The sequence below is a fragment of the Cololabis saira genome, chromosome 4 (genome assembly GCF_033807715.1).
Source record: "Cololabis saira isolate AMF1-May2022 chromosome 4, fColSai1.1, whole genome shotgun sequence".
Lineage (NCBI taxonomy): Eukaryota > Metazoa > Chordata > Actinopteri > Beloniformes > Belonidae > Cololabis > Cololabis saira.
Window position 1 is genome coordinate 19855888 of NC_084590.1, and position 16754 is coordinate 19872641.

The following is a 16754-nucleotide window of genomic DNA, read 5'->3' on the forward strand; positions in this document are numbered from 1 at the left end:
CATGATGCCTGCTCAATATCTCCACATGCCTCCTCCACTGCTTGTAAAAGGGCTGCGTGTTGATGGGGAAGGCGGTCGTGGACTTTCCAGCGCCGGGCAGAAAAGAACTCTTCAATTGGATTTACAGTAAGAATGGAGAGTATGGGGGAGGTTGAGTGCCATGAAGAGTGGGTGATCAGTAAACCAGTTGCGGACCAAAGCAGCCCTATGGAAACTAACATTGTCCCATATGATTACATATCAGGTCTGCTCTGGCCCTTCCTCTTCCCCCTCCTCGTCCTCCTCTTGCTCCTCCTTGTCCTCTTCCTCTAACTTCCTCTAAACCTCTTGCTTCTTCACCTCCACGTCCTCTTCCTCCAACTCTTTCGCCTCCACGTCCTCTTCCTCGGCCTCCTCTGATTCTTACTCTTCTTGCTCCTTCCATTGTACTCCACACAGACAGCTTACCTGTGGCTTATTCATAGTGCTTAGGCTGATTGCAAAGTGAACTAATTCTCTAAAATTGTTTTCACATGTGAAAGTGTGCCAGACAGTTGGCAAAATAGTGTAAATAATAGCCATACATGTGTATAATTTTGCTAGGAGTGTTTTGGAAATTTGGCAATTGAGTGTAAGCAGTGAATTGTGCCTACAGTTTTGAAAAGTGTGTGTTACAAAATTACAAACTGAGTGCAAAGCAGTATTTGTGCTTTTAATTTCGCTAACTCAGTGAGTGGTTTTGCTATGTGTGTTAATAGTTTTAGAAATTGTGCTACAAGAACATAATTAGCGCCTAAGCTTTCAGAAAAAACTGTAACCACAAGATGCTGGTGCAATTTGTGAAACTTGAATGAACCCTTGTTTGACTGTCACAATGTAGACATCTCAGTGTTGTGCATGAACACGTTCATTTCTGTGAGAACAGTGAACTGAACGCAACATATTTGCAAATAAAGAACTTGAACGTGAACTTGTTCATTCTGCAGATCACGAACTGGAATTTGAACTGTTCAGATTATGTGAGTTTCAGTTTCACTGTTTAGGTCCAATTATTACGGAATACATTTCACCAGCGGGCAGCATGCACATTTAAAATACTCAACGAGACGATGACTTCACACTACATCATCCACAATGCAGCGCACACACTAGCATAACAACGGGCTCCATCTCCATGGCAACGGCGGCCCGAGGTCGGTGCAGTCTTTACATGACCAGTGAAGAGAGAGACGTTGCAGACGCTGCGTCAGCGAGCCGTCAGATGATGATCCGCTTATCATTATCTGCAGGAATTTTACACATCATCTCCCAAAGTGTCCAATGGTAAAAATCTAACCTTTCTGTGCAAATGATGTCCACCTGCGCCGAGAAAACAAGTCAGAGCGTCTGCCTCGTAAACTTCAAATTTGAAACGTCATGTGGAGTTAAAGCATCCGTCCAGTGTGAGGAAATATCTGCGAGTCCTTGACAATCAAAAAAAGTCATCAGGAAAGACCAAGAAGACCCAACAGCCCCAAACGACCCCAGTCCCACTGCTGCAGCCTTAAGGGGGTTGATTTACCTGCAACAGGTAGACACACTGATAATGGACTACATTGTTGGAGATTTACAGCCTCTGAGTAAAGTTGAAAAGCCACTAGGACAATACATGATTGTAGACAGCAGGGTCTTCAACCCTGGTCCTCGGGACCCCCGTCCTGCATGTTTTAGATGTTTCCTTGCATCATCACACCGGATTCTAATTAATGGCCGTCATCAGCTTGTCATCCAGGTCTGCACAAGTCTGTTAATGACAGTCATTTTTATCAGGGTGCTGAAGCAGGGGAACATCTAAAACATGCAGGACAGGGATCCTGAGGACCAGGGTTGAAGACCACTGGTATACGGTGAACAGTTTTAGGATAGGGTGGCGTTTCATTCGTACTTCATTCGTAAATACTGAAACTGAATATTACTGATACTGAACTGAATTTGAACTAGTTCAAAATGAAAATGGTGAACTATGAACGTATGAACCTGTTCATTTTTAAACTATGTGAACTGAACTTTGAACTAGTTCATGAGAAGTATGAACTTACACAGCACTGAGACATCTACGACAGAGCTCAGTGCTCCTGCTTAATTCATCTTTTACTGTAGCATGCACACACTGTATCTCATGTGTCACACTCTCTACTACATGGAGTTATTAATTTGGCGAACATGGAGGTAAGCCCTTTTTAGAGTGAAACATGATTGATCTTGATCCAAGTATCGATTGTGAATTGGCTTGTGAGACCAAGAATCTTATGTAGTGAGGCTTTTCAGTATGTAGTGCGTGGGCTTTTGCTGACAAAGCTCACAACCCATCCCTACACACACACACACACACACACACACACACACACACACACACACACACACACACACACACACACACACACACACACACACACACGTGCAGGTGCAAAAGTAGGACACAGTCACTGCCTAGCGCTCACAGTTTTGAGTACGGGGCATCTGCTGGGAGAAAAACAAAACAGAGCTGATAATCAGGAAAACAGTGAAAAAGTTTCTGAACATTTCTGCAACCTACTAACACATCATAGACTACTTTAGGCCAAACCAGCAGCTAATGTAAGTGGCTTTGATAGTAATTCAGTTAGATGGCTGGTTCCAAAAATGTCATACATGTATATAGTGCACAGGTGATGATAAGGCAGAGGCCTCTCTGGCCTGACTGCTGAATCTGTTTGAGTTTAACTCGACCACAAGAGCAAAGGCAGAAATCTGGAGCTGTAATAGTAATACGTTGATTCGGTGTTGTATAGATGTAATACATCCCACAGTGTGTTTTGTCTCACATCGCTTGTTGTGAGCGCTGTTACTACAGTGGTTTAGGGAAAACTAAGTAAATAAATAGTGAGACAGTTTGACCTTTTTTTTTTCACGCGTGTTAAAACATAAAGGCACCAATATATCCAGGGGAACCAAGGCCATAGTGCTAACAGATAATCTCTAAATATTACATTTTATCACTAACCTAACAACAGAAAAAGAAGACAAAAAATGACAAATAAAGTTTTTGTGTGACACTGTACAGGATTAAATGGGTATAGAAAATGAATGGATGGATGGTTTTGACACATAAACAGAAGAAAAGGGTTGGAAGAAATTAAACAAAAATAAAATAGTGACTCTCACACACTGAAAATAAGAAAGGAACTAAACTAAACTAAAATATCCAAGTCTACAGCCTAGTCATCATCTTAAGTCAGACTAATTGCCAAAAATGCAGAAAACTCCAACTCTGCATTGAATTAGCTGCAGGGACCCTGTGAGAAAGTGAACATGCACATTTCTCCCCCCCTCATGACCTCAGGGACCAAGGTTTATTGTAATGTTTATTTAGTTGCAGTCAATGTGGTGTGGTATCAACTAGTCACAATTCATTTTGTTTTTGTTGAAAAAAACTGGTCAGCATTTGCTCACCTGCATGCTACGCAGCTGTCAGGCAGCTGGGTCCCATTGCGGAGGCGCGCACCGCAGTGGGACCACGCCTTTATTCATGCTGAGTGCTGACAGGTGTGAATGTGTCAGACAGGTGAGGGGTGATTGGATTTGTAAATGTACCAATTTATTGTCATTTTTCAGTTTGGGATTTATGTGGGATTATGTTTAAGTGTTATGATTATTGTTAAATGATTAAGGTTTTGTGGTTTTGTCTTTTTGTTACCTTGTTATTTGAAATTGTTATGTTTATGGAGGGGAGTAAACCCCTGCAGATGGTAGCTGCCCAATTGGACCAATTTGGTTTGGGCTATTTAAGAGGGTGGCTCACCTGACAGTTTTTGATGGTCTTTTCTTTTGCTAGAGGGAGGCAGTCTCTGAGTATGTGTCTCTGTTTTTTTTATGCCTGAGGAAAAACTAAAAAAATAAACCTTTTTTGATAAAACCTCGAACTTCTCTTGCCGACACCCTTCTTTTATCCACCCACCTCAAACCCCAAGGCCCAAACATCAACTGGGCACAGGACTGGTATCTCACAGACCCATGTAACTGCCCCTTAAAACATATCCACATGAGGAATGTAGGACTGTAAGACCCCCCCAAATTGGTCTTACGTTCAGGTTTTCTCATAGTGTACAATGTGCTTCTGCTACTCAGCGTCCTTCATACACAACTCCCCCTGAAATCAGTAAATTATAGTTTGTATATCAGATTAGTCAGTGTGCTTTAGTTATGTGATATCCATCATTTTAAGAGGTTTACTTTTAAACAACTGCACTTACCTGTGCACCCACCTCCCCCCCAGACAAATTAGATCCAGCTCCCATGATGTTTGACAGTAAATTATGTCTCGCACAATTTCCCACCACTCACACACAGTCAAGTACGCGTGTGTGTGTGTGATGTAGTCAGTTGAGCACAACACTACTTTCTAACCACAGTCCTCTTTCGCTCAGCACCTTCCCCCCCTTCACTAAAGGCAGAAGGATTTAAAGCCCTGCTCCAGTTTCTCGTGTGGAATTGGTTGGGAGTCTGAGGTTCCCCGGAGAGCACGACGATATTGATCTTGAATGAGCTGCTTTTCCACTAAGTACAAACTGATCTGAAATTGTGTGCACAGTCACCTGAGAAATACTGTAGAGGTGGAAATACCAAAAACTATTTGATTTGAGGAAGGCAGAAAATACATTTTGAACGGGATGCGTGCAAACTGGGGCATATCTACCAGTGTGCTGTATCACATTTCCTTTTAGCAACACTGCGTTTGGCAAGTCAGAAAACCAGCTTTGAAAGGAAAATGTTTTTACCCTGACACTTGTTACATCTACCACATGACAACCAGATTCAAACTGTGAAATATTCAGTGTAAGCCCTCTGGTACAAGTATTAAACATCAAGAACACTTTTCTACTGACAACTAGAGTTGTGATGTGTTGCCTACTTGTCTAATTGCTTACAAGAAAGGCTTATCTAATATAGATATAAATTTGGGAAGTTTTGTTAGCGTTAATGTGTTGAGACAGCTTTTGACATCAGTGATTTCAGTTTTATTTCTCATCAAACCATAAATTGCGACGGCTCCACATTTGCAGCACATCCTGCAGGAATAACACAGTTTGTTAAGAACGAGAACATGAATGGCGAGGAGAGGTGATGGAGGCCACATGCAGGGAGTAACTAAACAGGAAACAAAGCCAAGGCGCACAGACCCCTCGGACTATGTAAGGCCATGGAAAGCGTGAGTGTTGCGTGCTGATTTTCATGTCACCACTCACGTTGACCAAGTAGAGCGTGGACCCGGCCTGTGCGGCATGCAGCTCTCAGCTGCCGCTCCAGCTGCTCAGCAAACACGTCTAGAGTTGTGATGTGTTGCCTACTTGTCTAATGTTGGGTAATTATCTGGCAAATGGATTGCATAGTTAAAGCCTTTGTTGGTCATCACGTTGACGCCATCAGAAAACAGATTGTATGGCTGCACTGCAGCAGAAACGCTGCTGGTATGGACGGACACACACGCAGCCACAAGACAGCAGGTCAGTGATGCATATGAAAAGCACTCTCCACAAAGCTGGTGTGAAGCTGGCCTAAAGGTGCTGGCAGCACACTGTGAGGCTGTTATCACAACATTTGAATGCAGATGTTAAGCAGGTCTATTTATGGATTTATATTTAGCATCTGCAGCTGTAAAGACTTAAGCCGTTGGCTGTTACATCACTGACATGATGGTTGTTAAAGGAAATGAAACAAAAGGATTTTTCAAGTAGCTTGTTAAAATTCCCCCAGCCTGGATATTTCTTCATCCTGTGGAGAACAGACCGACTTGGGACTGAATTCTGGCTCTGGTATTTGGCTACCGATTTGATAGCTGATGTCACAGCTGTTCTACTGTATGCATAGGCGGCCTTACCTATGTTTCAACCGTTTCAGTTGAAACGGGCCCCGGCCACCAGGGGGCCCCCAACTGACTGACAAAAAAATAAATGCGCAAGGAAGAAACAATAATAAATCACTACCCGCCATTAAACTAACCAGCTAACATCCAAGAAAAATGAAACGAACATACCAGAGTGGTGCTGAAAAGCGAAAATTAGCAGATATAAAAAAGAAAGCTGTGAATAGTGTTACCGGCCAGCCCGGTCCCCTTTAAGGCGGTGTCTGTGTTCGGGTGTGTGTGTGTGAGACGTAGTGGGTGCAGCGGAGGAAAGAGGGGGAGATGCAGGTGTGCGCGTGTGGAAGACAGGTACACGTGTTCAGTGTGTCCTCCGTTAGCTTTCAGTTGTCGGCCCTCACGTGTTTTGTTTGCTCTTTACAAGTTTGTAATAAATGTGCGACGTTGCACGGACAGTATTTTTCCTCCGTCCTTTTTTCCTTCACTTTCCCCGGACTCCTAGACCCAGACAACCGCCGGTTACCAGCAATTCCGAGCCAGAAACCGTATAAATACCAGCTCTCCCAACTACGGTTCGGAGATAGGACTGGAAATTAAGAAAGGTAACAGTAGTCTTCCGAAAGCGACCTCTTTCTTTGGTCCAGCATCTGCACCGACTACAGCAGCGGCTGCCGCCCACTCTAATAACACCAACCACTGACTGTATGTGTCGTGAATTCTGGACTAACAACTGTTTAATATGCCTCGGGGGGTTTACGAAGCTGCTTTTTATTCATTTTTTTAAAAACGTGCTACTTGCTGGTCCTGCACCTCCCTCTTCTACTTTTCTACAGATGCTGTTTTTGAGAAAAAAGTGCCCTGATAGCAGCTCAGTGAGCTTGACATTTCCATGGCATTCACGTTCACATCTGGTGGCTTAAACTGCTGCAACCCAAGTCTTTGTATTCGCATCCACGTGCATCACCTGTTAAATTTAATCTGAGACAATGACCGGAACAGAACAAACCAATTAAAGCAGTATTAAGCTGTTTTCTATCTATTTGTCTGGCCCTCATAATTTTTATTGTCTTTATTGGGTCCACGCTTCCCCGTAGAAACAGAGCGGTGCTGACATTTACCTCACATGATCTAATCTGTGTGTGAGTGTGCACATTCACACATTAACACAAACAGTAAATGAGAGTGTTGCGAGGCCCTGCAGCAAAACGCTCCATTTACCTCTGCTTGACACCCCTGTTCACACATACACAAATATATTCACTTAGATGTGCTTTGACAATCACACAGATGCATTAATTCCCCTCTCAGCCCTGATTTTCTTCAGTCTATGTCTTTTGGTCTTTTTTCTTTCTTCTGATTCCAATCGCTCTGCACATCCCCCCATCTCATCCATCCTGCTCCTGGCTTTGATTTGTGGCTGCCTATGGGTGTTGTTTATACAGTGTGCTGGGAGATCTGAAAAAAAAATATTTATGTCAGCAAATGCTTATGTCTCTGACTTGTAACAGCAGCTTTTTGCAGCAGAGTATCGTTGTTGGCTATAGAGGGAATTATTACCAGTAGCGCTGGTGGTTCAAACTCTTTTCAGTTGTCAAATACACTATTTGTGTATATAGCAGATATGACCAAAAGTGCTTACATTAAACATTTTACAGATGCAAATAACACAAACCTAATGTACTTGCATGCATATTTAGTGAAGAAAAAGTACGAACAAAATACGAATCGGTTAGTGCTGAAAGATTTAACTTTTAGGGTTATCCATTAACTTGAGGTTGAAATGTGAGTTGGAGGTTTTCACAAATCAATAAGTTGACAATCACATGTGAGTGAACACTAGGGGTGTAACGATACACTAATCTCACGATACGGTACGATACACGATATTGAGGTCACGATAACGATACGATACGATATTATAGCAGTATTTTTTTAACAACCTTGCATGAGGAACATATGACTGGAAAAAATTGTCTTTTATTTGAAAGACACAAAATACAAAACAATGCTGTGCATTTGCCCTATTGTTACAGTTTGTAATGCTTTATAACTGTTTAAGTTTTAAAGAGAAAGCCAGGCCAACTATTTTCCACAAACTGAACTAAAAGTAAATGGTTTGCAGGTTTGCATTATGCATCTTCAGTTTCATACAAGTACAAATATTTTGCCACAAACTGAATAGTTTCTCTCATGTATGATTTGACTTTTTTCTTTTCCAGAAATGTAACAACTAAAATTAAATAAAAGTAAATAAATACATACAATTTTACATCATAAAACAGATTGATTCATGCTCACCTTATAAGTGTAAGAGGAGATTTATTTTTGTTAAGAAGGTTATTTTGGTAATTCAGGGTTCATTATTTTATAAATATATTCTTTATATTCTGATGTAAATCAGGGACTATAATGACACTAGTCAGTTTATCTGTAGTAATTAGTCTGTTTTAGATTGGGCGGAGTGATACAGCACTAGGTGCTGTGTTGATGCAGAAGTTGTCCCCGTGTTTATCCTACTCACAACCCGAAGAAGGTTTAATTTAATAAGGTAAGGCTTAAAGCAGCACAACGGAACTTTCAGCTTTGTTGAGTTTGGCGCCTCCTTTGGACAAAAATCGGTAGTGCTTTACCAGAAAGAACACTCCATTTCCCATGAGCACCAGCGCGTACTGCCGGAAAACCCCCGTCCCCGCCGCTGCATTTGTTTTGATGAGAGAAGACAGACTTTCAAAACGACTTTTCTGTTTTCAGCGGTCGTTTGCAGGATGGATAATGAAGAGGTAATGTATCTATTTTTGGCTAAACAATATAATATGACGATGTTGAAAAACACTAAGTTCAAATTGGTTTTATTAAGTTGTTTCAGCGAGATAATGCGCCCTACAAACTCATACGCTCTGCACCTTTTTCCTGTCACGTTTTTTAGAGGGACTTCGTCATAAATTAGTAGTCCAACATACTTACTGACAAAATGAAAAAATACTTTATAACCTGTGAATAACTGAATGCCCATTCCTTATATTTTGCAGATCAGCCCTGCACAATTTTACAGTTCTCAGGAAAAATACTAGAAATGTTCTATACATTTTCTTCGCATTGCATTATTTCCTCTAGTGCTGTAATTCTATTCAAATGTATTATTATTTTATAAAGCTTCCTCATTGCAAATTACACATTTTTATGATCACTATTATTTCTCTGTCTGTTGTTGATATTGTCAGTAATTTTAGAATTACCAAAACCCAAGACGAATCCCCAGTATGTGAAAACATTCTAATTTTGATTCTTATTGATCATAGAATTCTACATTTACATTTGTATCATAACAATTCTGTCTCGTTTTATCAGGAATCTGCTGTTCGTGAGAACACCTCTACCTCTACCTCATCAGAGTTTGAACCCCCACAAAGACAGAACCGACACGCAGCATATATATCATATATATATGCATATATATACATATCGCCAGTTTGTGCTCTGGCAGCATGATGTTTGGAAAATAAGAGACACCTTTCCAGACCCAATGGGACAGTACACTGGTTTCAGGGCTCCCCGTCTTCTGTAGAATGGAACCTTTATGAGGATTACTGCAAATATTTTGATATTGTTTTTTTTTTGTTCCATTTTTTCCTGTACAGTTGTTTTTGTGTGTTTAAAATAAAGACATTTGTGCAAAACAAGACAGACTTTTATTTACACACCTTTCAGAAAATAGAAAAATTCGTGAACTTTGTCATTTGCATAGTGACAGCAGTTATCCCATACATACTTATTATAAACAATAAGTAATCTGTATCACAGTAGCAGTAATGAACAACTGTATGACAGGATAAATTACTGTGAATAAAGTAAACAAGTGTAAATAGAGTAGTAGAAAAATAAACTAAAAATAATGAACTGATAATAAAAACTGAACTATGAAACAGCGTAAGAAGTTACTGTAAATAAATACAATGACTATAGTAGCAGTAGCATCTTGTGTCCATCCATGTTTCGTGCTGGGAGAGTCCGCGTGTGATTCACTGCTGGAGTAGGAGAACCTTCCCTGCATGAGGATGTGATTCTGGAAGTTTTCCAGATCTGATGTAGTCCTGCAGAGTGTGAGAATAAAGATACAAAAACATTATGTCTTTCTGATAATTACTGACATATAAATCATTCAACATATTTTGTTGATCACAAGTTTGAATTTTTTTCTTTGTTGAAGTCACTGTAATTATGCAGAAAGTAAAAGCAAGTAATGTATAGCTATAGAAAAATTAGAGAAATGCATATATTTATACACTCACAAGATAAAACGACACATTATAAACACCATATAAGGTTTATTTTACTACCCTTGTTATTATTTTAATATAATTCCAACAAAGTCGATTTATTTTATATGCTTATGGTGTTTATATTGTATTTTTTTCATCTGGAAGTGTATACTTTGCCTATATATTTCATTTTTCTGGCTATATTTTACTATATCTACAAATGTGTTGCTTTTACCATCAGTGTATAAGTATCTGTATATACAGACCTGAAGAGTCAAAAGGTTTACATAGATATTGACATTTGATACAGTAGCAACACTTACAGCAGCTGTAGTAGTTTCAGGATAATTGTTTTTGTAAAACACACTGACATAGGTGTTGACAAAAGTGCATACCTGGAGGTGATGAACGTCTTTACATCCTTCAACCATCTCTTGTCCAAGACGGCGGCTGCAAGGGCTTGTAGCGAGAGAACGCCGGGCCAATGTTTATTCTCCACCGGGCATTTAGCTTGTTACTCTCCCGCTTTCTTTTTTTCGCCTCCTCCGCTCCGTTAAAACTTTTATTTTCTTCGTTTTTTTTCGCTGTTTCGGCCATGATACCAGCTCCTCGTTTAGCTCAACACCAGCTTCTGCTGAGCTCAGCCTCTGCGCTCCAAGCCCCGCCCATTTTTGTCTCGACTACGAATCGGGAAGGAGGGGGAAGTGACGTATGTGCCGTAAAGCAGTCAAAGTCGTAAAATTTGTAGTTTTTTAGTGTGGCAGGGTTCCTACCATGCTCCTCAAAGTTACATAGTGCCAGTGAAAGCGATACAGACCCCCTCAGACCATGACAGAGGTGTCATTAAACCTGTAGGAAGTTGATGTAACATCACAATGACTCTGGAAATATGATATTAAGGTGGAAAAGTTACGTAGTGTCGCTTTAACTCTACGCCGACTTCAAAGTTCAGAGCTTAAAACCCTGCAAGAGCCCCCGTGATCGGGACCGCAAAACGGTACTACTTTCTTCTGAGCGTAGTAAGATTTTGGTCCGCGGGTCGAGGCGCGGTCAGATGCGTGTTACTAGTTAACACAATAGATTAATATTAATAACCCAATATCGCGCTACAGTTTGTCACCTCCACGACACGTATTGTGACGTTTTTGTATCGCAAAATTTCGTGGCACGATATATTGTTACACCCCCAGTGGACACCCAGTTTTATTTAACAAATGGGCTCTTTAGACTCCTTGGGAGTGGTCAAACAACAAAGATCACTTTTAAAAGAGAGTTTACGAAGGAACTTACCTCTAAGCAAGTAAAGGTCTTGTATTAGGTCATTTTTATGTTCCTATTATGTGTTCTTTTTGGATTAAATGTGAAGGATTATGTTGTGACTGATTTAAAAAAACAAACAATTTAAGTCTCGACGGTACTGCTTCCCACCACGTATGAACAATGAACTTACGAATGAACGAAATTACAACTTTTATTAGAGGAGGAATGTATGTATCAGTTTGTTTGTTTTTACCGAATCTCAGATCTAAAGGCCCACTGGTCTTTAGGCAGAAGAGTAAAACCAGTATGTAGTAATAGGAAAGTCCAAGTCCTGAGGTATTTAGTAGGTTTCGTAGGTATTGTAGATATTTATACACAAAAACACGTTGGTCCACACAGTTTTGGAGATATTTTTTTCTCCTGAATGAATTTTATTCTTTTTTTGTTTCATTTATTTAAAAACAATGTTCTTATATGCTTGAAGGACCTTTTTGTCACAAACTTTTAAGCATTACTTTACTGTAACTTATATGATTATATTGGTTTAAGAAAAGAAGATGGAAAAGAATAAGAGTAAGAAAGTGACAGGAGGAGAGAGACTGGTGGAGTGGAAGCTAAATAGGAAGCAACAGAAAGCAAACGGAAGGGAGGGTGGCAGAGAAAGCTGTGTTGCACCACATGTCTCTCAGTTCCCTGACGGTGCGCTGTCTGTGAAGGAGCTGTCCTGCTGAGAGAATCAACAAAAAGAGGAAGCCAACAAGCGCTGGGAATCTGAACACCAGGCACAGGAGCCACACCAGAACTGGAAAAACAGATGAGAAGAGAGGGGAGAAAGGAGGAGAAACTGGGGCGCACGCATATTAGTGACACACATTAACATCGTCAGGAACGGAGCGGAGGGAGAGGAAGAAGACGGAGAAAGTGCTGATGGCAGAAGTGTGGTGGCGCTCTGACCCAGGACCTGAGAGGGACTACCCCCCTTGTTACTTCCTTCATCTGTGTCCTGTCTCCTTATCCGTTTTCTGACCCTCTCCCCTCCTCCCTCCCCCTCCTCTCCCCCTCTCTCACATGCCATCGCTTGCGGACCGTTCCCACAGTCAGACAAGGGAGAGCGCAGCGGCTGTATCGCATCTCCGTGTCTCTCAGCGTGTTTTTCCTTCCTCTGCCATCCCCCTGCACTCTCTCCACCTCCTCTGTTTTACACTCTGCAGCTAAAATCCTTTTGGCAGAACTATATATGTATATATTTGTATATATATAGATATATGCACATATATCCTCAAGCTCGGCATCAAAGGGAAGAATCAAGAGAAAAGAAGATCTTTAAGGGAATAAATTGGAGATCTTGCTAAGAACTGAAGAGTCTTTGTTTTTTGTAGGGTTTTGATGACCTGCTCTGCAGTTTCTTCCCTATAAAGGAAGAGTAGAAATAGGAGGTTTGATGTAAGCACTGGGAATTAAAAAGAGAAGAGGAAAAACATCCTGCAAGTTTCCTCTGTTTCAAAGAATAAAGTGACTCACGTGAAAATGAAGAATTTCTGAAGTGCACAAATGAAGACTTGAGCTGGAAAGAACTTCAGAAGGAAACTCCGGGACGCCACCTGAGCAAAAGAGGACAGACTCAAAGCAAGAGATTTGAAGTCTTCAGACTGACCCGTTAGTCTCTCCGTCAGTCTGCAGCTTTCCTCCCAGTCTCAGGTTGTGCCACCTCTCTTGAAGCTCAGCCATGCAGGTGTCCATCGCCTGCACGGACCACAACCTGAAGAGAGGAAATGGGGACCACAGCAAGCAGAGCGCCACCAGCCCCAACGTGGTCAACCAAGCCAGGGCCAAGTTCCGCACTGTGGCCATCATCGCTCGCAGCTTCGGCGCCTTCACTCCACGCCACATCTCGCTCAAAGAGTCAACAGGGAAACACACGGGCATGAAGTACAGGTGTGTGAGCGTCAGAGTTAGGAATGTGTGCATATGTGTGTGTGTGTGTGTGTGTGTGTGTGTATGTGTGCATCATGTTCTGCATCCAGTGACTGTAGCAAAAGCAGCTTTGGTGCATTTACTCTCATTATTTCCGTCCCTACCATCTCATCTGCTGTTGATTCTTCTTCTTTTATCCACTGCAGTCCCACTACATCATATATACTGATGTGGTGGATTTTGAATAAAGGCTCAAAATGTGTAAAACTGCTGCAGTTTCTAGGCTCCACAATCACTGCATGCCTGCTGTTTTTTTTTAAATCACAACATGTCAACATTTTGCATTATGTTTGCTGCTGCATTATCCTTTGCAGATTTAAACATGCTTACATTTTCCATGACGTGAAGCTGTCACTAAAGGGAAAAGGGTGGAGTTGAGTCATAGTTAAGGTTCACACCACAAAGAAAAAATCCAACTCCATCTGACCCAGGGATTTCTCATTTTACTGCTTTGCTGTCTGTTGGCCAGGGTTAGAGATAAAACAGAGATGTTAGGATTAGATATTAATAGAGTTGTGGTTGGGGATTAAAATAAAATCACATGGTTCACTTTATTCTTTTCAATGAATATATGATTACAATAATAGCCAAATGGCCGCTATCTTGATAAAAACAACGACATGAAACTGTTCATTTAGTGCAACACTGTTTATTTGATCATCTCATTTCAAATGATACCTTGAGCTCAACTTTAATCCTAATTGTGGCAACCAAGCATAACAATTTGAAGAAATTTGAAGACCCATGAACATTAAACATATGCAAATCCTTAAAAAAGCCTTATATTTCTGCCTTTTTGATAACTATCAATTTATAGGACATATTGTCCTACAACACTGATATAAACTTATTTTGTCCTTTGCAGTAATCTAAGTAGCTGTAAATACTTCTTGAGTCAGGGCGTATGTTCAATATAAACATGTTGTTTTATCCGTCATGTAACTTTGATAAAGTTCAATTTAACCTGTTCTGTTCTTTTGTAAAATATGATTTTCTTATCATCATGGTGATTTTTTTCCTGGTTTGTATTTAAACTTCAGACATTTCTGTCTTTTTATGTGAAAAGGAAAGTGCCTTTCCTGTAGTTGGTAATCTGATTCCTAGATGGGTAGCTACCACCATGGTTCATTTCTACTTCAAAATAAATACTCCTGAGACGTTTATTGGGATCCTGTTGTGTCGTTTCATAAAGCCACCCTCGCCACCACCATCTGAAGCACCTTCTGCCGAGATCCTGTTTTTATTTCTCCAGAGAGCTCGCTCTACACATTATGAACCTGATCTGCAGTCTCCAGCCTGATCAGCGACTCGCCACAGACAAAGCAGGAGTTTAGAGACGGTTCTTAGACATGTATTACTCTCTTTTGCTTGTCATGTCTTTTTACTTTTTCACCACGCTTCTCACACATACTTTCTTGGATGAACCTCAGACCTCCCCCTCTCCACTGTCTACCTCCCATGTACTGAAACTCTAATGTTTTCAGATGCCTTGAATGGAAAAGCACTTTTTCTTCCTCTGCTTCTCTCCCACACACCTAAACACCTTTTCTACCTCTCTTTGTGGTGCGGTGAGACAGCTCTGCAGTGTGGGCAGTGCGTCTGAGTCGGATCTGACCTCAGCAGCGCTGCGGCTCAGTTGACTTGTGTTTTTGACTCTTATAGCTTCGAGCAGCGAATCTTATGTAAAATTCAGTTCCCTGTTTCCTTTTTTTCCCCTTCAGTCTCTGCAGATAACCATAAAATCAGACTTGAGTGCGAGGGTCAGAGCGTCTGCAAAGATGTCAGTTTTGTGTGTCTGAATCGGTTTGCAGATGTGAGATTGTGACAGGCTGAGGGCTGTGCTATGATGGAGTTAATGTTCTGAATAAAATGATTTTATTTCTATTGAAGGTGGCACTGCTAAATCTGGCAGTATGTTTGATGCCGTAGGTTTATTTGTTTGTTAAAACCAAGCCAAATGTTGGCCCTTTGGTCCTTTGACTTGTCTGAGAAGAAGAATCTGCCAATATAAAATCATATTGCCCTGAAGGGAAACTTTCCATTTAGAGTCCAAATCTATGAATGCCAGATTCAGTTCTTCTCACAATATATGGAGAATTTTTGTCAGGTTTTGACTATATAACCAGCAAAAAGTTTGATTTAAGTGTTTTTAATTTGTCATACTTCATCAAGCAGAATATACAATTTATTTTGTCTACATAAGCTGGTGCTTTTACGGCATTGTTAAAGGCTGGACTTACATTATGCATTGTCGAGACACTGAGTGAGTCTAGACGATGCGTAATGAAAGTGAGCTGTGAAACGGCGGCCTGACCTGTAATAGGAGCAGGGAAGCAGTGGAGCAGCGAGCAGGCTTTGGTTCGATGCTCGTCGCTCTGCGTCGGAAGCCATGGATCATTAGTGAAGACAGCAAATACATATGATTTAGTAAAATTTTACAAACTACACCTATGGTCATGAAAACACAAGTGACACTTTTGCATGGCACCACACCACCATACTGACTAAAATTGATACTTTGCTTTATATCTGTTGCACCAAATTAGTTCCCTCTGGAAGATTTAGAGACAATTTAAAGAACCAGGTTGTTTAAAACGAAGTAGATTTTTGTAATTTACGGTTTTCTGGTGGCACTGTTGTATGAATATACACCTCAGTTACAATGTTGAGCTTTTTCTGTAGCCTGGAAATCTAGATGTACCACTAGCAAATTTAAATTGGCTTTGCGTGGAACATCTCGCAACAATCTGTTGGAGCTCATTAAATATGCTCAAAGGTCTTGAAGAGCCAATCAAATTGGCTCTACCCTTGTAGGGCGAGCCTCTGGGCGACGCGATGAATACAGACTGGTGACGTAATCTGGATGTAAACAGCATAAATGGCTTTAGTATCTACAGTAAAATTTTCTGACTTTTTTTTTTCAGCTTTGAGCCAACAGGCTACAGCAAAAGTTGTTTATTTCTATGTGTGTTTGCTGTTTTCTTTGCATCAATTTAATTTTCTCTTCTACACGGCAGACTCTCCCATTGACTCTTTTACTTCTCTCTGAATACGTCACCTAATTCATTGCTGTGATTGCTGTTACGGCTAACCAACTCCATACAAGACGCCTCGGTGCTGCCTCTTGGATGCGGAGGCTTTATGGATCCTTTTCAGACCTCACATCTTTCCAGATTTTGGTCTGATATATCAGGCTTCTTTTTCAGCTGTTATTGCCCAGATATTTTTTTTTATTTCAAGTGCAAATTCCAACCACACCTGAGGCTTAAAGGGGTCTTCCTTGAAACAAACAGATTCCCTTTAGACACATGAGAAGTTGCTGCTTGAGATGTTGTCTTAAACTGTACTGTGTTGAGTTTCCACAACAAAACATATCTGAATGGCTCGAATGGTGATGCAGTATA

General features: G+C 40.9%; 1 protein-coding gene across 2 annotated transcripts in view; it reads left to right on the forward strand.

Moving 5' to 3' along the window:
- Positions 1 to 16754, forward strand: part of kcnab1a (potassium voltage-gated channel subfamily A regulatory beta subunit 1a) — a 145259-nt gene that overhangs the window by 46647 nt on the left and 81858 nt on the right. Inside the window, exon 1 of one of the 2 annotated variants that reach the window (XM_061719117.1) lies at positions 12116 to 13311. The exons of the other annotated variant lie outside the window; for it this stretch is intronic. Within the exon in view, the coding sequence (XP_061575101.1) occupies positions 13103 to 13311 (209 nt within the window). The 5' untranslated portion in view covers positions 12116 to 13102. Of the gene's footprint in view, positions 1 to 12115; positions 13312 to 16754 lie in introns of those variants that run through there. 2 annotated transcript variants of the gene reach the window in all.